The sequence below is a fragment of the Lontra canadensis genome, unplaced genomic scaffold (assembly GCF_010015895.1).
Source record: "Lontra canadensis isolate GAN:19392208 unplaced genomic scaffold, GSC_riverotter_1.0 scaffold19, whole genome shotgun sequence".
NCBI classification, from domain to species: domain Eukaryota; kingdom Metazoa; phylum Chordata; class Mammalia; order Carnivora; family Mustelidae; genus Lontra; species Lontra canadensis.
Genome location: NW_022631013.1, coordinates 9,036,768 through 9,059,130, shown reverse-complemented (window position 1 = coordinate 9,059,130; position 22,363 = coordinate 9,036,768). Strand labels below are relative to the sequence as shown.

Sequence of the window (22,363 nt, the reverse complement as noted above, 5' to 3'; positions counted from 1 at the left end):
GATTGCCAGGCGAATTTGAGGAGCCTTTGGAGGTCCAGATGGAGAAACAGTCCCAGAGAAGTGAAATGACTTGTGTAGGATTGCGCATCTATTTAGGTTGAAAGGTGGGGAAACAAACCATTGTCCATTTCATTTATTTTCTCTAATGATTATGTCTAGGATGTCTTCAGCTTTCTACTGACAGAGATTCAGGAGTGAGATATAAGCCCTTCTTTCACATACTTTGTAGCCCAAGATTTACTAGTGAGGACAGATGTACATAAATGACTATAAAATGCTCTCAGAGCTCCAAGGTAATTGACAGTTACTCTTGCCAGGTCTGAATTGTACTTAGGAGTAACTGGAAACTTGAGAGGGGCAAGGCTTTGTGGACTGAATGGCTGCAGGCTTCACTTCTGGTGTTTTTGTTTAGCTTTTGAGACACCTGGTGATGGATGAATGCCACTTTAAATCTGAATCCAGGAGCACTATGCTGGAGATGAGCAGAGGCTTTGAGCAAAGAGGAAAAAGGAGGTAGTACCTGGAAGGAGTTGAAATGAGAGAGGGGATCTGGCAACTCCTTTTCATGCTCCAAGTGCCTAAAAATATTTCCCAGTGTGAGGTAGTTTTGGGAAATTGAGTGAAAGCAGAAAGGTAATTTGAATGCTAATTGCTCTGCAAAGGCACAGGTTGTGGAGTGAGGAGTGAAAGAATACCACCAACAAAAGTGGGCTTCTGCTTTGTTTGTGCTTAGAGAGAGGTAACAAAGTAACACCCTGATGACCACAGAGTAGCTTGGGCCCCTGAAGAGCATAAGCCCCTTCAGGACATCTTTTAGAAATCTTGCCATAAATGAACTCTAACAAACTGGTGTGAATCCCATTCTTTCTTGGGCTCATGTGTGATTCAAGCAACTCAAATGTTTTAGACATTGTGTTTGCATTGGAGAGAATTGACTCGTATTACTACACATATTATCTAATAAGAAGTGTCCTGTTAAGAACTGAGAAATCCATCGTGAGTGTGATAGAAATGGCCCCTAATAGAGATCAGAATGCATATGTGAAGGCAAGTTACTAAATAAACCATAGATGACAAAACGTGGTAAGTGCTCTGCTGGAAAACTATAGTGTGCAAAGGTGGCATAGTTTTTAATATATAGTTTTAATTTGTAGTTATAAAGCAATCACAATAAAAATACCAAAAGGTAAATAGAGACAGCAAACTGAAGAACACTGTGTGATACTGTCTTATTTTTGAATGTTAAAGACACCATAGAGTTTTTATTTCTAGTTCCTTCCCAGAGGAAGCTGTTATCATTTAGCTGGCTTATATCTTTCCTGTTCATTTCTTCATACTTTATCATGTGTACATGTATCCATAAACTTTTTTCTTTCTTCCCATCTTTTTCTGTTTTCTGTTAGATTGATAAAGTTTTCTCTGTCCCCCTTTTTCTTTTTCTTTTGTTTTTGGATGCTTTGGAATCTCAGGATTCTATTAGTTAACCATAATTGTGACAAGTATATCCTAGCAGTCAGTATTCAGTCAGGGAACTGAGACATGAGAGTTATGGCTGGATATAAATATTTTGATTCATTTTTTTGCTTTTATAAGTGGGAGCTTATCCACACTCTCCTTATGCCCATACACATTCCCCCATGCACACGCAAGTACACCAATATGTTTAAATTACACCAGCAATATCCAGTATGTCTTTTACCATAATCGTCTCCACGTGTTGGGTATTGTGCTCTAGTTGAATCTTGGGGAAGGAGAATTGAAGCCATATGTCTTCTGGAGAGCTTGCATGGCGACTAGGGTACTGCGGGGCTTTGCTTGTTCATAGGTTATTCAGGATGTTTCAAGGTAGACCAGGTTGTGGGCTCCAAATTTTTTGCAGTATCCCTTTGGATTCAAAAGCTTACCCTTATCCTGGAGGGATCCTGGGTAGTATTCTGGGAGGGAGCAGTATTCTGAGTATTTATCCATTTCTTTAGTAACATTCTCTGGATACATGTATGAACCAGGCACTTTGTTGATGATTAGAATACAAAGACGAAGGCAAAAATGAATATAACATGTAAATGATCACAGTCAATGGGGAAAGACAGACAGTTACTATATAACTGCATATATAGAGTATATATACTGTATATATATACTGTATTTATAGAGTATATATAGTATATACTGTGTATACAGTATAGAGAGAGTATATACACACACACACACACACACACACACACACATATATACAAGGTACTATATACTATGTGTGTGTGTGTGTATAAAACTATATAGAGCATTGTCACTGCTCTAGTCAGAAGCATGTAAAGAGACCAAGAAAGCACGGAAAAGAGATGAAGAAATGAAGAAATTCTACCTTGGGAAGCTGAGGATGGCATCACAGAGTGGCCAGCATGGCAAAGGTAGTGGGAAATACTGACAGCCAAAAATAGAATTTTTCCTGCATTGGTCTCCCAGTGCTTTTGAGGAAAGTAGCACTACTTAGGAGCAGTTATCGGACCAGGTAGCACCAGGACAGGCCTGACCATGTGCAGAGAAAAGCTAAACTGCCCCGATACAGCAAGACAGTTCAACTGGGAAGGGTTCAGCTGTGACTGGGATATGTCTGAACCTTCAGGTGGAGTGTCAGTAATGGCTGGTAGCATGTGTAAGGAAAGAACAAACAGCAGGGAGACCTGGGACTAAGAACCCAGTTCTGAGGATGGGGTTTAGTAACAGAATTAACTCTCTCAAAGGAATAGAGTTGTGTGCCCAGAAGAGTTGTGATATGTGACAAGATAGGTTGCTATTATGGGTTGAATTGTGTCCTCCCAAAAAAAGATACATTGAAGTCCTAAGCCCCAGGACCTCAGAATGTGACCTTATTTGGAAATAGGATCTTTATATGGAGGTAATTAGTTAAAATGATATACTGGAGTAGGGTGGGATCCTAATCAGTGTGATTGGTGTGTTTAAAAGAAGATAGCCATGCAAAGACACAAAGGGAAGGTCATGTGGAAACAGAAGCAGAGGTTGTAGTGATGCAGCCACAAGACAGACAAACAGAGGAGAAAATAATGTGAAGAAAGAGGCAAAGATTTGATGTGGCCACAAATCAAGGCATGCCAATAGCCACCGGAAGCAGGAAGGGTTGTATTGTCCCACAGAACCTTCAAAGGAAGTGTAGCCCACCAACATCTTGATTTCAGACTTCTGTCTCTAGAACTGGAAGAGAATAAGTTCCTGTCATTTTAAGGCCACCATTTAGTGCTAATTTGTTACTGCAGGCACAGAAAACCAACATAGATAGCTAAAAAAAAAATAAAAAGAAGTGTTGGCCAGGATGTTTGGAAATTGGAATTCTTGTTAATTGCTGGGGGGAATGTAAAATGGTGAAGCTCCCTTGGACAGCAGTTTGATAATTCCTGACAGTATTAAATGGAGTTACCATATGATCTAGCAATCTCACAGTTAGGCACAAATTCAAGAGAAGTGAATACATATGTTCACAGAAACACTTGTACATGGCTATTCATAGCATTGCTATTCATAATAGCCAAAATGTGGAAACAATCTAAATGCTCGTTAACTGGTCAATGGGTAGAAAACCTGTAGTGCATCCATATAATGGAATGTTACTAGCTACAACTGTGGATGAACCTTGAAAACATTATGCTAAGTGAAAGAACCCAGTTACAAAAACCACATATTGTATAATTTTACTTGTATGAAATGTCCAAAGCAGGCAAATCTGTAGAGGCCCAAGTGGATTAATGGTTGCCTGGGTTTAAGGGAAAGGGAGATGGAAGTGACTACTAAGGGCTACAAGATTTCTTTCTACAGTAATGACAGTGTACTAAAATTAGATAGTGGTGATGGATCCACAACTCTAAAAACTATTGGATTTTACACATTAAAATGTTATTGTTCCCAAGACAGAGACCTTGGCAGAGAAGGACACTATCCCTTCCTTTCTTCATCCATTCAGTATACCTTTGTTGAGTGTTATGTACTAGAAGGTCCTATTCTAATCTATGAGGATACAGCAATTAACCAGACAACTGGCTTATTCCTTGGAATTTACACTCCACTGACAATAAGGGGGAAAAAAAGGAACACTGTTAAATGCCAGGTCATGTGTAGGCAACCACTGCCCCAGACATGGAGATAGACACACACAGAGTCGTGTGACCATCCACAGCTGGGTGGATAGTTTTCTGCTCCCTGACCTTATGTTTCTTTTTAACTCCTCTTGCTTTTTCTTTTCTCCCATATTTCATACTGTCTAAGCAAAAACCTGGAAAGAGGACCACGAAAGTATCTTTTTATTTCTAACTCTTCATTCTGAGTCTGGTGTAATTAAAGATGCCATGGAGGTAATCCTGTCCTCACAATCTTGTAGTCCTGCAATTAATTTAGACTTTTGAACAAGGGAGTATCAACATGTTGGAGGAAGGGGCACCTGGGTTCCTCAGTGGGTTAAAGCTTCTGCCTTCGGCTTAGGTCGTGGTCCTGGGATCCTGGGATCGTGGTCCTGAGGTCCTGGGATCGAGCCCAGAGTTGGGCTCTCTGCTCGGCAGGGAGCCTGCTTCCTCCTGTCTCTCTGCATACTTGTGATCTCTGTCTGTCAAATAAATAAATAAAGTCTTTTAAAAAAAGTGTTGGAGGAAGCCATGGTTCTTTTACCTAATACAGTGTTAATAGTGACTTGTTATGGGGGTACTTTTTCATACACCATTAAGAAGCTCCCTTTTTAAAGGATTGCCCTGAAATATGTTCCCAGACTTCCACACCAATCTAAAAGAAGTTTCTAGAGAGGATGGGGGATAGGAGGGAAGGATGGTTGGTGAAGAATAGGCATCATCTGTCTGAACAGAGAATTTGCTAGCTTCTTGCAGTTCCTATCCCACAATGGAATATGTTACAATTGCCATCCCTGTTTGAGAAAGTCTGACAGCCCTTTTCAGGTTTGTCTTCCAGTGATTAGTTGAGCAGTTTGATGAGCCCCTCTTGCTTCTGTTTGTAGATGAAGTGCAGCATATTCAGGCTGAGAAAAACAATAAGGGCACAATGGAGGCTGCCTCACTTTTTCTTAAGTTTCTATTGGAGCTCCAGGAAGAAGGCTGGTTCCGTGGCTTTTTGGACGCCCTTGGTCATGCAGGTTAGTTCATTCTTCTTACTCATGAATCAGAGGATATTACTTAACTGTTTCAGAATGCTGTAAAAGTGAAATGCTATTAATTTTGAGCTATCCTCATGTGTCTCATGTCTCTTAATCTGAGGCAATTTAAGATTACTCTTAGTCACATAATATGATTGTCTACCTGAAATATCCAAAGGAATCTGCAGAGAGATTATTGGAAGTACTTAACAAGTTTATCAGGTATAAGATCAGTATACAAAAGTTAGTTGCATTTCTGTACCATACACAAAAATAAACTCAAAATGGATTAAAAACTTAAATGTAAGAACAGAAACCATAACATTCCTAGAAGAAATAGGCAGTAATATCTTTGACATCAGACATAGAAACATTTTTCTAGATTTATCTCCTTCAATAAAGGAAATAAAAACAAAATTAAACTATTAGAACTACACCAAATAAAAAGCTTTTGCACAGCAAAGGAAACCATCAACAAAACAAGACACCTACTGAGTAGGAGAAGATATTTGCAAATGACATATCCAATAAAGGGTTAACATCCAAAATATATAAAGAACTTATACAACTCAACACCAAAAAATCAAATGATCTGATTAAAAAATGGGCAGAAAACATGAATAGACATTTTTCCAAAGAAGGCATACAGATGGCCAACAGACACATGGAAAGATGCTCAACATCACTAATCATCAGGGAATACAAACAAGAACCACAATGAGATATTGAGATAGCACAATGATATATCTCCTCACACCTATCAGAATGGCCAACACAAGAACTAGTAAGTGTTGGAGAGGATGTGGAGAAAAAAGAACCCTCATGCACTGTTGGTGGGAATGCAAACTGCTACAGCCACTGTGGAAAACAGTATGGAGGTTCCCCAAACATTAAAAATAGAATTACCATATGATCTAGTAATTCCACTATTGGATATTTACCCAAAGAGAATGAAAATACTAATTCAAAGGGATGCAGATGCTTCTATGTTTATCACAATACTATTTACAGTAGTCAAGATATGGAAGTAGCCCAAATGTCCATCCATAGAAGAATGGATAAAGATGTGGTATGTATATATATATATATATATATAGTGGAATATTACTCAGCCATAAAAGTGAATGAAATCTTGCCATTTGTACTAACATGGATTGATCTAGAGGGTATAGTGCTAAGTGAAATAAGTTAGAGAAAGATAAACTTATATGGGGAATTTAAGAAACAAAATGAACAAAATAAAAAAGAGACAAATGAAAAACAGACTCCTAGATATAGGGACCAAATTGGTGACTGCCAGAAGGGAAGTAGGTAGAAAGATGTGTGCAACAGGTGAAGGGTTGCACTTTTGTGATGAGCACTGAGTAATATATAGAATTGTTCAATCGTGTTGCACACCTGAAACTAATATAACACTGTATGTTAATTATACTGTAATAAAAATAAATAAAGCACAAAAATTAGTTGTATTTCTAGCCACTAGAAGCAAATAGAAAATGTAGTCCAAAATGAATACCACTTAGAATAGTCACAGAAGTTGTAATATAGTTAGGAAAAACTTCGCAAAAGATGTGTAAAGTTCAAATGGAGCAAATGATAAAATGTTATTGAAAGATATTAAAGAAGTCCTATCTAAGTGGAGATATAGACCCATGCACATGGAAAGACTTGATACCATAAGAATATCTGCTCTTCCAACATTGATTTCTATATTCAATACAATTTTAATAAAAATCCTACATGCTTTTTCATGTGCTTGACAAATTTCTAAACGATTCTAAAAGGTAGATGGAAGAATTATGATCCAAGAATAGTCAGGACATTTCCTAAAGAAGAAGAATTAAGTAGGCTGGGGTTTCCACTTATAAATAGCAAAATTTATGCTAGGCATTGAAACAGCATAATGTTGGTCTTGGCGTCAACCAACTGACCAATGATACAGAATATAGAGCCTTCAATTAAACTCATATATTTATGAAAACTTGAAATATTTGAGATCACCGGGAAAGGAGGATCATTAGGAATGGAGGAGTTTTGGATGCCTGGGTGGCTCAATTGGTTGAGTGACTGCCTTTGGCTCAGGTCAAGAACCTGGAGTCGCAGGATCAAGTCCCGCATCAGGCTCCCTGCTCAGCCGGGAGTCTACTTCTCCCTCTGACTCTCTACTTCTCCCGCACTCTCTCTCTCTCAAATAAATAAAATCTTAAAAAAAATAAAAAAAGGAATGGAGGGGTTTTAATAAATTGCAGTGGGCCATTATAAACAGGATAATGTTAAAACCCAAACAAACCCTAAATTACATATCCATGTAAAATAAATTTGTATTCCTTAGCTCATTCCATTCACACATAGCCACAAAATGAATTCACAAGAATTAAAGACTTAATTCTAAAAGCCAGAATTTAGTAATTTTAAAAAAGAATATAGAATAATATTTTATGACCTTGTGGTGTGGCAGGATTTGTGAAACAAACATTAAAGCATTATTCATAAAAGACAAACTGATATATTTGTTGACATTAAAATTAAAAACATCTCTTTGTCAAAAATGAAAGAAAATGAAAAAACAAGGCACAAACTGGAAGAGGATATTTGCAAAATATATAATCACCAAAAAGATTAATATCTAGAATATATTAAAAAGGCTTTAAAATCAGTTAGAAAAAGAAAGAAAACATCTACAGGGCAAAAGTGTGAACTTACATAATAAAGAATAGGAAATAAGAAAGGTTGATAAACATATGAAAAGATTGTCAGCCCAAATAGCAATTAGGGAATTGTGAATTAGGAATTCAATGAGGTAGCATTTTATTAACTACTAGACAGCAAAACTTAGGAAGTCCAACAATGCTAAGGCTTGAAGAGGTTATTTAATCATGGGAAATCTTAAGTGTCATTATACAGAGTGTAAATTAAGACAATTTCTTTGAAAAACAATGTGTCTGGGCACCTGGGTGGCTCAGTGGGTTAAGGCCTCTGCCTTCAGCTCAGGCATTACCCCACGGTCCTGGGATCGAGCCCCGCATCTGGCTCTCTGCTCAGCAGGGAGCCTGCTTCCCTTCATCTCTCTCTGCCTGCCTCTCTGCCTACTTGTGATCTCTGTCTGTCAAATAAATAAATAAAATCTTAAAACAACAACAACAACAAAAAACCAACGTGTCGTCATCTTACATAGTTCAACTGAACTCTTGTATTCCCCTATCCAACAGTTTCACTCTAAGTATGTGCCCTAGAAAAACTCTTAACACATATATTACAGCATACTGATTAAAGAATATTCATAGAATAATTGTAATAACAGAAGCAAGCAAGCAACCAAATAAAACTGGAAGCAATCCAGTATCCTTTCAAGAAGAAAATGAACAATAAAATTCTATAGTCACATGATCGTCCACTGTACTGCAATGAAAATGTATGACAACACAGGTGAAGATTTGAAATGTAATATTAAACTTTTTAAAAAGCAGAGAAAATTACATTTAGTAGGATGTCATTATGAAGTTCCAAACAAACCAAACATTTTATATATATATATATATATATTTTTTTTTTAAGTCTTTATTTAAAAAAAAATTTTTTTAGATTATTTAGTTGAAAGAAAGAGCAAGAGCATGCACATGAATGGGGGTGGTGTGATGGTTGGGGAGTGGGGGCAAAGGCAGAGGCAGAAGCCGACTCCCCGCTGAGCAGGGAGCTCCTGCCTGGGACTCCATTCCAGGACCCATGAGATCATGACCTGAGCAGAAGGCAGGCACTCAACTGAGTGAACCACCCAGGTGCTCCTGAAGATACATTGTTGAGGTAATGAGTGTATGCCATGTAACTATTCAAAAAAATGAAGGGAGTAATACATCAAACACAGGATGGTAGTCTCTCTGCAGGGAGATGGAAGATTGGGAAAAAAGGAAGCACACTCCCACAAAAGTATTGGGAAATTCTAGTTGTTAAGTTGGGTAATGGAGTCCCATGTGTTCATTTTGTTGTTATGCTCTTTATAGCCAAATGAAGAGTGTGGGCTGTGTAGTCAGACAAATCTGGTGATTTTGTTTGAGAACCTTAGATTGAAGAAGAATTCTTGAATTATTACGGTTGGAAATCATTTTTTTTCTCCTCAAGTTTCCCATTATACTTAATATTCTTTTCTGGGAGTAATGTAGAAGGTTAAATTCCTATGGGACAGGAATTAAGATTTATATTTCGTTTTGCCGGCTTTGCTACTTTGCACTGGGAAGATACTGAATTGCATGATGATTTGACTCACTGGAGGACAAGTCAGAGGTTGTAGCGAAGTCCATGGGGCACTTTGGAAGGAAAATTTTATACTAAGACCAAAAGTAAGAGTTCACATTATCCTTGTTACTTTTTCCTAAGAGATGATAAACATTGTTAGAGGACCTAAAATGTTGGGTGCTTATAATAAATGTTGAGTTTTCTTTTTTGAAAGATCATTAATTATTGAGGTGCTATACAGATATCTTTTGACTTCTCTTACTATACATTCAAACATAATTCCTATGATAACAATCTTAAAATATCTTTTAGTTGGTTTCATAAAAGCCCCTGTTTTCTTCTTTCTTTCCAGGTTATTCTGGACTTTATGAAGCCATTGAAACTTGGGATTTCCAAAAAATTGAAAGTCTAGAGGAGTACAGATCGCTTCTAAAGCGTTTACAACCAGAATTTAAAACCACAGTTAATCCAAAAGATATCCTTCCTAAAATATCGCAATGTTTAATTAGTCAGGAGTGCGAAGAAATTATACAGGTAATTTAATTAATGTATTTAACACAATTAATTATAATTAATTTAATATAAAATACTAAATTGGGGGGAGGTAATTTGAACATGGGAAATGTCTTCTGTTTTCTCCACTGATTTAGACCCGAGAAAGATCATTGAAATCCACAGAAGTCCTCAAATCTAAGGCACAATTACCTGGAATAGTATTTTTAGTTGTGAATTGAGTAATTTTTAATGTCATGAGTTTTTTTCAGGTTTGGCCTATTTTCAGTTAAAATTATTATTACTTTTGTGAATAATGTTTTATACAAATTTAAGCAAAGTTGAACAAGTTAGCACATAAAAAAGAACAAACGCTATAGACTCTCATGGTTGAACATTCGGGCTCTGCACACAAATTTTGTTAGAATCCTAGTTCATCCATTTACTGGTAGTATGATCTTAGGCAAGTTAGTTTCTTTAAACCTATTTCTTCATGTAAAATGGAAATAATAATAGTACCTTGTTAACACGATATTTTTAGAAGGATTAAATGAGATAATGTATGTAAGGTGCTTACATATGCCTGACATAATTATAAGTGCTTGATTAATTCTAGTTTTTATGATGAATAATAAAAATCATGTAGGTCCCATTACCCTGAAAAAAAATATCGGTAGTATTTTGTTATATTCTCCCAAATATCTCTCTGTACCAATACACCCATAGTCTGAATGGTTGTCAAATGGATTGTTTCCTAATATTGCTGATGATGATAGAGATAGATAAACGGTCTCAGAGGATTGGGAGCACCTGGCTTGACCTAGCATTGCCACGTGGAAAGACAAAGACAAAGGAAAGGGTGTCTTAAAAGACACTGTGTTGGATGGGGCAAAAAATGGTCATGAATAAGACCTATTGAACCACAGTATCACAGTATACAATTAATTTAAATCAGATAGTGCTCGAATTGCTATTTCTTCAATAAAAACTCACAAAAGGAAAACTTTTTTTTTTTAACTGTGTAATGTGAATCACCATACAGTACATCTTTAGTTTTTGAAAACTTTTAAAATGATTGATCAACTCCAGTTGTCTTGCTTAGGTGAGTTCCAACAAGGGGCTGATGGCAGGTGCAGAGAAAATGGTTGAATGCCTTCTCAGATCAGACAAGGAAAACTGGCCCAAAACTTTGAAACTTGCTTTGGAGTTGGAAGAGAGCAAGTTCAGTGAACTGTGGATTGTAGACAAAGGTGGGTAGGATATTCCAGCGAAGGGCCCTGAAGGGTTGGGAGGGTCTGAAAACATGCTCCGCCTTTCTCATAGTTCTACTTAGGGCCTCTTTCATTCCTGCCTGTCCATCACTCAGTGTCAGAGGCATTTTGTCCTTCAGACACCCATGGCTACATGGTGACTACATTCTCTAGTCTCTAGTGAGAAAGCAGCATGAAATTGAGTTCTCAGAAGCAAGTGGCTACTTGCCTACAGAAGTAATATGGTTGTGTGTAACCCTTAAAATGGACCAGGGCAAACTGCTCTCATCCAGAATTAGCCCATCTGGCTCAAAGGATTTGGGGAAGGCAGAATCTGAGCTCACTCATCAGAGAAATAGCTTTAAAATTCTTTTTTTTTTTTTAAAGATTTTATTTATTTGTCAGAGAGAAAGAGCGCGCACGCCAGAGAGCGAGCGAGCACAGCAGGCAGAGGCTGAGAGAGAAGCATCCTCCCTGTGGAGCCAGGAGCCTGATGGGGGACTCAATCCCAGGACGCTGGGATCATGACCTGAACCGAAGGCAGCAGCTTAACCAACTGAGCCACCCAGGCGTCCCTAGCTTTAAAATTCTTGAGTGAAAGGTTCAAACTCCAGAATTTGCCCCCTGTTCAGATTAGAATTGTAATTAGAGACAGCCTATTTCTCTTGCCTGCGCCGTTGGGAACTAAGCCAGAACAGGATTGAAAAAGGAATGTGTTGTGATTAGATATCTGTGCTGTCATGTGATTTCCTGTAGCTAATCTGCTCAGAGCATTGTTTTAAAATCTGAGTTTGGTAAAGCAACTGTTTGGTCTTCACTTGTCCTAGGCTGCTTTAGATCACAAGTTGTTCTAGAAAATGTCTATATAAATACCCATCTGATTTCTTGGATTAGGTCAGGAATGGAAGCCATAAATGTCTGCAAAGTGTTGTTTCTCTTGTTTACTTTATGTGAGAATCACCTGGGGATTTTGTTAAAATGCAGATTCTGACTTAGCAGGGATGCAAGAGCCTGCATTTCTAACAAGCTCAGGAAGTTGCTGGCCCATGTTCCACAGTTTGAATAATTAAGTCCTAAATGATATTAGAGTTCAGACTCCAGATTGAGACATCACACTCAAAAAGATTCTTCTCCAGACACCTGGGTGGCTCAGTCGTTGAGCATCTGCCTTCAACTCAGGTCATGATCCCAGGGTCCTGAGATTGAGCCTCAGATTGGGCTCCCTGCTTGGTGGGAAGCCTGCTTCTCCTTCACCCACTCCTCCCACTTGTGTTCTTTCTCTCGCCATGTCTTTCTTTGTGAAATAAATAAATAAAATCTTTTTTAAAAAAGGTTTTTTTCATTGTTTTAGAAGGTGAAGGGTGTGGTTGTGAGAAATTTTAATGGAATTTGAGAATTTTAGGATTATGACCTCTTTGTAGGACTTGTGCTCTCAAGACAATCATCAGATTAGATCAAAATTCTAAAGTGTCTTTTGGTCTCATACAGATGCAAAAAATGTTGAACCGAAAGTTCTTGAGGATGATGAAATGGAAACTTCTGACATACAGATTTTCTATAAGGAAGAACCAGAATGCCAGAATCTTAGTCAGAACTCATCTCCACCCTCAGGTACCCAGCACTGTTCTTTCCATAATGATATTCCTCAGGTATTTTGTGTAGGAACATGGCTTGCGGTACGCAAAGTCATAGTGTTATGAAAGGTTTTAAAGGAAAAGTAAAAAAAGATCATTTATTTTTCTTTAAAGAAAATATAACTTATATTAAAATAGATACTTTTTCTATAATTAAAAATATTGTTTTCTCACTTCTAAAGCTATTGTCAGCCTCTTTTATTTTCTTTTGTCACTAAGACATATGTGCATGTCTATATTGAAAATGCAAATAGGGTCCTCCTGGAAACTTAGTGTCTATGCAATTCAAAGTCAGCCCTGCTCTCTAAAGAAACACTAATGTTTGTGAGTCACTTGCTCACTTTCCTTTTATTATCCCAGGACTGGCCTGTAAGCTGATGAAGTTTGTGCACTAAACAAATGTGCCCAGCTGAGTTTAAGTGGGGACTGAGATCCAGCCTGTGCTCTTTGCCAGATAGGGCACGGAGGGGCTGTACCCTCCCAGAAGATCTCCTTTTTCTAATTTCACACAAAGGCACTGAATAACTTAGTTATAAGGCCCACCTTCTGTTTCTAGAAGCATGTTATCATGAGGGGACCAGAAAGTTGCATAACAAGCCACAGTAAAAAGTTTTGGTTTTTTTTTTTACAAAAGGACATCAGGGAAGACATTCTGACTAATACTGAGTAGTGTGAGAAGAAAAGTGTGATTTGGTGATAACACCACAAGAAGAAGATCTACAGATTACTTCTGCAACCAAATGATACAAGTTTTGTTTTGTTTTGTTTTTTTGTCATTTCAGAGTAAAATCACTGAATGTAAATTGCTTTAAATTTTTCTGACATGTAAGAGACCTTAGTGAACTCACTTACCCTTTTAGAAATGTTCCTTTTCTTTAAAATAGGTTGGGGTCAATAGATGATTTCTAAAGTCTTTTCTAGCAGTAACATTCTATATGCTTATCTGTTAGTGAAAAAAAGCCTCTGGTTATTTTTTTAAACTTCTGGTCATTTTGAGAGAAGATACCGTGCGAGAGCCTGCAGAATTGGAAGCATGGTTGCTGTCCAATATTTCCATGGCTCTGGGAATTCAATGTTGATAGTTTTTGCTTTTCATAGATCTAGGAGGGATTTGTTATTTGGTTCCATATACCATTTCCTTTTAACCAGTGGCCATCTGTCTTGCCCTGAATTAGGCCATTTTTGCTTTAGTTTCTCCTTACTAGACCTCCAAGATTATTTAAGAAAGAAATCTTTGTGGCTTTTTAAAAGAATTCTTGCCATTGGTACTTAGTCACTGAGGGAGAAGTTTGTACTTCACATCAGTGCAGAGCCTGGAAAGGTTAACAAGAGACAAGGATTCTAAAGTTTCTTAAACAACACCCTTTTTGCTAAAGTCTGAATTCCTGTCTATTTGATGATAGATAGCTCTTTCCTTGATTCCTCAGAGCTGTAACTATTTGGTAATTTTGTTCCTTTTGTATTATAGCAGCCTCTCCTACCTGCACGCCTCTGAAGCCAAGAAATTACCAACTAGAGCTCGCTTTGCCTGCTAAGGAAGGAAAAAACACATTAATATGTGCTCCTACTGGTAAGCTGATTGCCACTACTTATGTGGTTTGTTTCTGTGTTTGCTCCCCCCCACACTTTTTTTTTCTTGATTTGAATACTGGGACAAAACGTGCAAATTTCCATTTTTTCCTTGTTCCATATATCTTTTGAGAAAACTTTCCCACTAACATAGTCTCCAGGTTTTTTAAGGATCCTGAGGAGGGAAAGAAAAATGCCCTCTTTCAGCTTACTCAATGCTTTGACTATTTTATTTGCATGTTACCTAGGAAGTAGCTTGGTCTTTTTCTGTCCTGGTACAAATTCTGCTGCAGTTAACCCATCGACATTCCTAGTTTATTAGTTGGAGCGGTGGTTTTAGGGGAGCCAAAACTAATTACCTTTCTGTAGAAATATTTTAGTATAATATCAGTTACATGTTTTCTTTTTCTTTGTGTGTTCAAAGGATGTGGAAAAACCCTTGTTTCCCTTCTTATATGTGAACATCATCTTAAAAAATTTCCACAAGGACAAAAGGGGAAAGTTGTCTTTTTTGCTATTCAACTCCCACTGTATGAACAGCAGAAATCCACGTTCTCCGATTATTTTGAAAAACTTGGGTAGGCATAACAGTTGATCCATTTCTTTTTCTCTGGCTTCATGTAACTGGTGTGTACTCAGCTTTGTTTAATATTTGGAAAGCTAGGATTCAAAAATTTATAATAGATTTAGCTTTTATATAATTTAGATGTAATTTATTTTTCATGGATGCAAGTATGCTTGGGTAGGTATGCTTGAAATCCTAAACTCCTTTGGTTAGCTCTTGCTTTGTAAGTCAATGACTTGAGATCAATTTTACATTTCAGTGACACATTTAACTTTTTAATGATTTTATAACTTCTTCAATATTACTCTTGTAAGTACTACTTTCTTTCTTAAGACTTGAAGGAATTAACATACTTGCTAGCAATTTTGCATTTTGTTTGTATTTATTTATTTGCATAAAAAAACAAATTTGTTTGCATTTATTGACCTTTAACTGTATGTATGACTCTGTGCTAAACTAAATACTTGTCTCCAGATATATTCCTTTTGGAGGTAGGGGGAACTTAATCAGTTGATGCTCTGAGCTACTGTTTCATGTCTTCATGGCTCCTCATTCACATCATGGTTAGTGATAGGGAATTTTCTGTCATTTCTCAGGTATAAAGTTGCAGGTGTTTCTGGAGTAACAGCTGAGACTGTCTCAGTGGAACAGATGGTTGAGAACAATGACATCATCATTTTAACTCCACAGATTCTTGTGAATAGCCTTAGAAATGGGACCATTCCATCACTCTCTGTCTTTACTTTGATGATATTTGATGAATGTCACAACACCGGTAAAAACCATCCTTACAATATGATCATGTTTAATTATATAGATCAGAAACTTGGAGGATCTTCAGACCCACTGCCTCAGGTATCTCCAGAGCCGCATGGATTTCTCAGAAGAGCTATAGTACACCAGTAGTGCAGCGCATGAAGTTCTCTCGCCCTAATCACTGTCTGTTTAGGGAGCATAGGTTAGAAGAAATTCAGCATGGTACCCGTAGATAAAATTTAGTAGTAGTCACATTTTTTACAGCTTCTTCTTCTAGATAAAAATTGGTGGTTAATTAGATTCCTTGCTAATGAGTCAATTATTCAGTATTGACTGAGTTGCTATTCAAGTAAGATAAAAATTATTACGTGACCATTAAGCTAATACACACACACACGTGTGTGTGTGTGGTGTGTATAAATAAATATATATAATATATATAAATATATATAATATATATATTATATAATATATAAAATATACATAATAAAAAATATATAAATTTTATACATGTATATATGTATACATGTATAAAATTTATATATTTTTTTCCTACAAATGTTACCTTGCTGAATTCACACACCTACCATTCTGAATAGCTATTGTTTCCCAGCTTTAAAGAGAGCTGAAGGTACTTGTTCTTGGATCCTAGCCAGTGTGACATGGTTGCCTTTAGAATGGAGTTGTGTCTGATTTCAGTCCCTTTCCTTTTAGTTCTACACATCTTGGGGGACACAAGGATAGAGAAGAGAGAAGTTCTGCCTTGAAAGGGTTTCTGCCATTAGTTTCTTTGCTAATTCATGTTTGTTAAGTTGTGATTCCTGCATCTATTTAGTGCTTTGCCTAACAGGGACCTTTCCATTTGCAATGTCCTAGAGAATATCAGGGGGAAAAAAACTGTGTTCTTGCTCTTTATCTGAAATTATTAAAAAAACAAACAAACAAAAAAACCCAAACCCTACTTTAGTAGGAAAGGGTTGCATGGGGGATTGTGGAAATGGCATGCTGTTTTCCAGAGATCTGACAATTTGGAATGCTTCTCACAGGTCATTGGGCTGACTGCCTCGGTTGGCACTGGGGATGCCAAAAACACAAAGGAAGCCATGGACTATATCTGCAAACTGTGTGCCTCTCTTGACACGGCGGTGATAGCAACAGTCAAAGACAACTTGGAGGAACTGGAAGAAGTTGCTTATAAGCCCCAGAAGTGTAAGTGGAATCCCATAACAAGCCCTTTAGAACTTTGTTATCCTCTGCTTTTCTTAGCTCAGAGACATTTGAATGAATACTGAATTTTTACTTTTTCTTTTTAGTAGAAAATATTTAACTCCAAACTTAGGAAATAATTACACTTCATGGTTCTCTCAACCGAGCTCTATCCTCAGTAAATGGATGAACCTCAGGAGTGGACTGTCAAAAGCAAACATTCTTACTCTTGGTTTGATGATTTTTTTGGTTTTGTTTTGTTTTTGTTTGTTTCTGATAAAGTTCTTATAAGGATACTAACAATGAGAGAGACATGATGAGAAAATCAAAGCATATAAATGGCCAAGAGCTGGCTTAGTCCTTCTGTGTGTTGCAAGCTTGAGGAGGATGCTGTGTGCTCATTCATTATTTGAATGTGTATCTGATGATTTGGGTTGAAATCATGTTTTTCCTCAGATCAGAATATGATTTTTTAAAAAATTGGCTTGCAAATGTTTATTAAATTCCAATGCTGTACTAACCCATTGAGGGAGAATGGAAGAGGAGACAAAACTTGCCTTCCTCCTTGCTCTGGGGATAGTGTAGGATTGTATAAGGCAGAGTAAACACACATGAAATAGGGACAGTTCAGTTCTTATCTGGGAGCTTTCTATAAGGAGTTTAAGGAAGGTACCCAATCTAAGCTTTTTAGTATTAAGTACAAATTTCTTTGTAATCCAGTCCCCTCTGCCCCCTCCCTATAAGCCCAACCATGTTGCATTCCTCTGAGCTCCTCAAGTGCATCTTGTCCTTCCTCCATTCCTCTCCCCCTGTTTATCCCACAACATTTCCTTTGGAAGAACCAGAGATGTGTTTCCTTGTGCTCCATGTCACCTGGCACAGCTCTTTACTATGGTTATTTGGCTGTGTATCTTTCTCTTCCCTGAGAGCACAGACCTGTCTGGAGCACAGGCTGTGCTCTTTTCAACTGTTCATCACCAGAACTCGGCACATGGTAGGCAGTTATTACGTTTCTGCTGAAACAATGCAGTAATGAATTTTAGGAACAGTGTGAGCACTTCTGGGGGTTGGGTGGGAAAGGAGAAAATCAGAGAAGAGAGAGGTTTAGAAAGTATCATATTTGCAGAGACGGGATGGATACCAGCCTTGTCAGGATAGAGGCTCTATGCTGAGTAACAGGAAAGCCAGAAAGAGAAGTTGGATTCAACATAGACCATGAAAGATGGAGATGTTAGAATCTGTGCAGTAAGCCCTAGGGAGCTATTGCAAGGTTTTTGAGCATTTGATACATCGTTTAGACTACCTGCCTTTGAGGTTGGGGCCTCAGGTCTTGCAGAAGAAATAACAGAGGCAGAGAAAGGTGTGCAGATGCCTACTTTGAACTATATAACGTGTTCTTCCTGAAAAATACTCACTTTGTTTTGATGGCTCTAGTTTTCAGGAAAGTAGAATCCCGGACTACTGACAGATTTAAATGCATCATATCTCAGCTGATGAGGGAGACAGAGAGTCTGGCAAAGAGTATCTTTGACGAACTCGGTACCGTAACTCTTGGTGAGATAAATCTCCTTTTCTTTTTTTCTTTTTAAATTCAAAGTAAATCTCTGTAAACATACATAACTGAAAAATACCAAATCTAAATTGGTTCATGGCTTTCTTAATCCTCCAAATTAGCTTTCTGTTCTGACTTCCCTGTTTATGTGAATGAAACCACCATTTCCCTGATGGCTCAGATTGAAACAGGCAGAGATCTTCGATTCTTTCTTCTTTTGAGACTCTCTTGTGAAGTTACCAAGTTCTGTTCTTCTCTCTTTTGTTCCTTCATTCATTAACCAGATACTCATTTTGCCATTTAATGGAAAGAACAAGGTTAAAGACAAAGTCCTATCCTCGGGGAACTCTCAGTCAAATAATGAGAATCAGATGTGAGCAGCCTCCACACAGCAGGGAAGAGGTACACACTGGGTGCCCTGGTAGCTCATGGGAACTTTGGCCTGGAATGGTCTGCAGGGAAAGCTTCTTGGGGTGGAGTGGTGTCTGAGGCAGTCTTGAAGTCAGCCAAGTTAAGGAGAGACAACCAAGTGAGGTTGAAAAGGCATCAAGCATTGAAGGAAGAGTTTCAGGAACTGCAGGCATTTTGGGTACTCTTAACACATGAGTAGCAGAAAGGAATGATGCTACAGAGGCAGGGACCAGACAGGCAGGAAAGGCCTGGGAGGCCAAACTGAGTTTGACTTTGTCCTAAAAGCAGGGGGAAGCATCTAAAGATTTTAACCCGATCCATGATGTGATGAGGATACCAGTGAACAAAGAGGGTCAGAGGCAGTCAAGACAGCTAGTGGAGGGAGGAGCCTTGTGCCAAGTGCTGCAAACAGGAAGTGTTCCGATTTCATGGCCAGCTGGTTTTGGGTGGGAGTGGGGGGTGACTTGCACCAGGCTTCTGTCTTGCACACTTGTTGGTATAGCAGTGGGGAGTGCTGGTTCCAGAACGGGGAGCAACTTTGGAGATGTTGAGTTTGTGAATTCACCTTTCCTCACATGTACTTTGGTTTTTCTCTTCTCTTTCACAGCTTTCTTTAGGACTTACGCTAACAGCTATCTGGCTAGTTTGCCCACCCCCACTCATTTTTCAATCCAGCCCCCCCGTTATCTGGTTGAGCTTTCTGAAATACCAGTTTCATCATGTCAGTATCCTTCTTGAATCTCTCTGCCTTACAAGCAAAGCTCTCTAAGCCTCTAACCTGCCAGTCTGGGCGCTGCCTGCACAGTCTGGTTCTACTTATCTTTCCAGTTTTACATTCCAATCCTTCCCTACTCCAGTCCTTTGATTTAGCGGTTCCTTAAACACGTTCATTCTCTTGTCATCCACTTGGTGCTCAGCAGTATGATAGCTGATGGGGAGATAGCATGGACCCTGAGACAAGCTCCTGCCCTTGTGGCATTTCCAATCCAACGGTAAAGCCAAAGTTAGATAAGGAATAATGAAACAATGGGATAAGGGTAGGTGGGTGGTGGTGATCAGGTGTGTTTCAGGCAGAGGGAACAGCATGTGCAAAGGCCAAGAAAGTGGAGAGAGTAGGAAGACATCCATTAGTCCTGTCAAATGAAGGAAGCAGTGAAGCTGGAGATGAGAATCAGAAGCAGAGGCTAGATCACAGAGGATCCTGGGAGCTGGGTAGGACTTTGATTAGAGGACTCCCCTAAAAGCGTTTAAGTGGTAGGGTAACAAAATGTTTTATCTGTAATATTGGAAACTCTCTCTGCTGAGTGGGCAGTGAATTGAGGGGGCCAAGGCAAGAAGTAGGGAGACCACTTAGGAGGCTGTCATATTATCCAGGAGCATTATGATGTGGTCTGAACTAGGGAGTGGCAGAAGGATGGAAGACATGAATTTCTTTTTTCTTTTTTTTTTTTAATTTTATTTATTTATTTAACACAGAGAGAGAGAGAGAGAGAGAGAGAGAGAGAGAGAGATCACAAGAAGGCAGAGAGGCAGGCAGAAAGAGAGGAGGAGAAAGCAGGCTCCCTGCTGAGCAGAGAGCCCGATGTGGGGCTCGATCCCAGGACCCTGAGATCACGACCTGAGCCGAAAGCAGAGGCTTAACCCACTGAGCCACCCAGGCGCCCCATGAATTTCTACCTTCTTATTCTTCCCACTTCTAATTCCCTATCTCCGCCTTTCTCCAGTCTACATCCTGTCAGCTGTTCATTTCCAGATTGCTTAGCTCATTTTCACACCTACTCACATTCAAGAAATACTTGTTAATTCATCTGGTTTACTGCTGGCCACCTTGTCTGTAGTTGGAGCTGGGAAAGAAGCATGTCAATGATACTTGTCTGAATAGCCTCCTTGGTTCCTCCTGTCAAACATGAATGGGTAAGAAGAGTAATTTAACCCAGAAACAGAGCTCTTGCCTGTGAGTTTTACTAAACTGTGCTCTTCCCAGGGAGCCCTGGAGATCTGAGCCACTTGAGAATAGGATTCTTCTGTCTTCTGCATCCTTTTACCACCAGCGCCCTGCACACAGCCTGGACCAGAGCTGATGCTTAATTTTTGGACCAAGCAACTGAGGCATAGCTTAGGAGATGCACACACACCGAAGCACCCATGACAAGCATCTTTGGAGTGCCTGTTCTTTGCTGGGCCCTGTGAATGATGCTGTGGAGATCAGAGAGCTTGAGTTCACACCAAGACAGAGGAGACTGTGTTGAGTTCTGTCTCTCTTGCTTTTAGATGCCTTCCTCATGAATCTCTTGAGACCTATTACTTTTATTCGCTGCTTTGTTGTTAAAGGCAAAGTTAGATATTTTTTTCATGTCCATCATTTTACCTGTGGGCTGCTTTGCTCATCAGCTCACAGAGCCAGCAAGCCTTCAGTATTGGACACACCTGGATCTGCATTCCTGCACCCTCCGCCCCATGCTAGCTATGTCACTTTGGGTGAATTACTTTGCTTTTCTGAGCTTCGGTTTCCTCACGTGTAAAATATAATATCCACCTCAGAGGTTTGTGAAAATGAATGAAATTATGAGTGTAAGATACTTTGATTCTTGGTGCAGAGTAAGTATTCAGTAAGCAGCCCTGTGCCAACCAGATTCACTACAGAAAACCGCCTGTTTCAGAAGAAGTACTCTGCTTACGGAGAGAAAGGAAGAAAATCGGAGGGTGAGGCTTGCTTAGAACTTTAAATGACTGACCACATGGCACAATGAAACACTTTTTTCTTTTTTCCAGAAAATGTATCTCAAATTCAAAATAGAAGTTTTGGAACACAGAAATATGAGCAGTGGATCGTTTGCGTTCAGAAAGCGTGCATGGTGTTTCAGTTGCCCGACAAAGATGAAGAGAGCAGGATTTGTAAAGCCCTGTATTTGTACACTTCCCACTTGCGGGTATGTGGGTTCTTTGTAGTGACATATTTTAGTTGTAGCACCTCCTGGGAGGTTGGCTCTGGGAGCCATGAGAACATCAACTTCTCACCCTGTTCCAAGAGCTCACTTAGGGACTTTCCGAGAGGTTCTTCTGAAGCAAACTTTAAAGTTATCCCATTCAGCATCTTCTCTGTCTGCTCACTGAAACTTAACACTAGTAGCCACAGGATAGAAACAGATGTTGGGGCTCTATACCCTGTGCCTCTAGCATTCCCATGATTGACACGACTGGAAAAAGTTGGGGGATGATGAACATGATTGTAGATATGCGGTTGGTGACAGCCATCTTGAGAGTTCAGTAAACGACTGCTTTTGCCCTATTTTGAAGCATGGGTGCTCTTACCTTTGGCAAAGCCACATGCTCAGAAATCCAGGGTCTTTGGTTGTTTTCCGGTTAACCAAGAAGTTAAGAAACAATAACTATCACCTCTGCTTATCATGCTGTTCAGAGTATTTAAAAATGCACTCAGTCAGCATGCGTTTATAGAATTTTAACAAACTTAGTTGCATGTTTTGGTCAGCGCCAGCAGTAGGAACAGGTGCTGTTGCAATTCACTGATGGCTCTGGATGAATGAAGAGATT

At 38.9% G+C, this 22,363-nt stretch overlaps 1 protein-coding gene across 5 annotated transcripts in view; it reads left to right on the top strand.

Annotated features, from left to right (window-relative positions):
* The window catches only part of DDX58 (DExD/H-box helicase 58), a 37,215-nt gene that overhangs the window by 254 nt on the left and 14,598 nt on the right, over positions 1–22,363 (top strand). For 2 of the 5 annotated variants that reach the window (XM_032860347.1, XM_032860351.1), the window contains exons 2-11: positions 5,012–5,146; positions 9,729–9,910; positions 10,971–11,118; positions 12,607–12,729; positions 14,221–14,322; positions 14,746–14,899; positions 15,483–15,741; positions 16,689–16,851; positions 18,283–18,402; positions 21,584–21,741. In XM_032860347.1, the coding sequence (XP_032716238.1) occupies positions 5,012–5,146; positions 9,729–9,910; positions 10,971–11,118; positions 12,607–12,729; positions 14,221–14,322; positions 14,746–14,899; positions 15,483–15,741; positions 16,689–16,851; positions 18,283–18,402; positions 21,584–21,741 (1,544 nt within the window). Of the gene's footprint in view, positions 1–177; positions 195–218; positions 294–5,011; positions 5,147–9,728; positions 9,911–10,970; positions 11,119–12,606; positions 12,730–14,220; positions 14,323–14,745; positions 14,900–15,482; positions 15,742–16,688; positions 16,852–18,282; positions 18,403–21,583; positions 21,742–22,363 lie in introns of those variants that run through there. The other 3 variants (XM_032860350.1, XM_032860349.1, XM_032860348.1) reach the window with 3 other exon arrangements.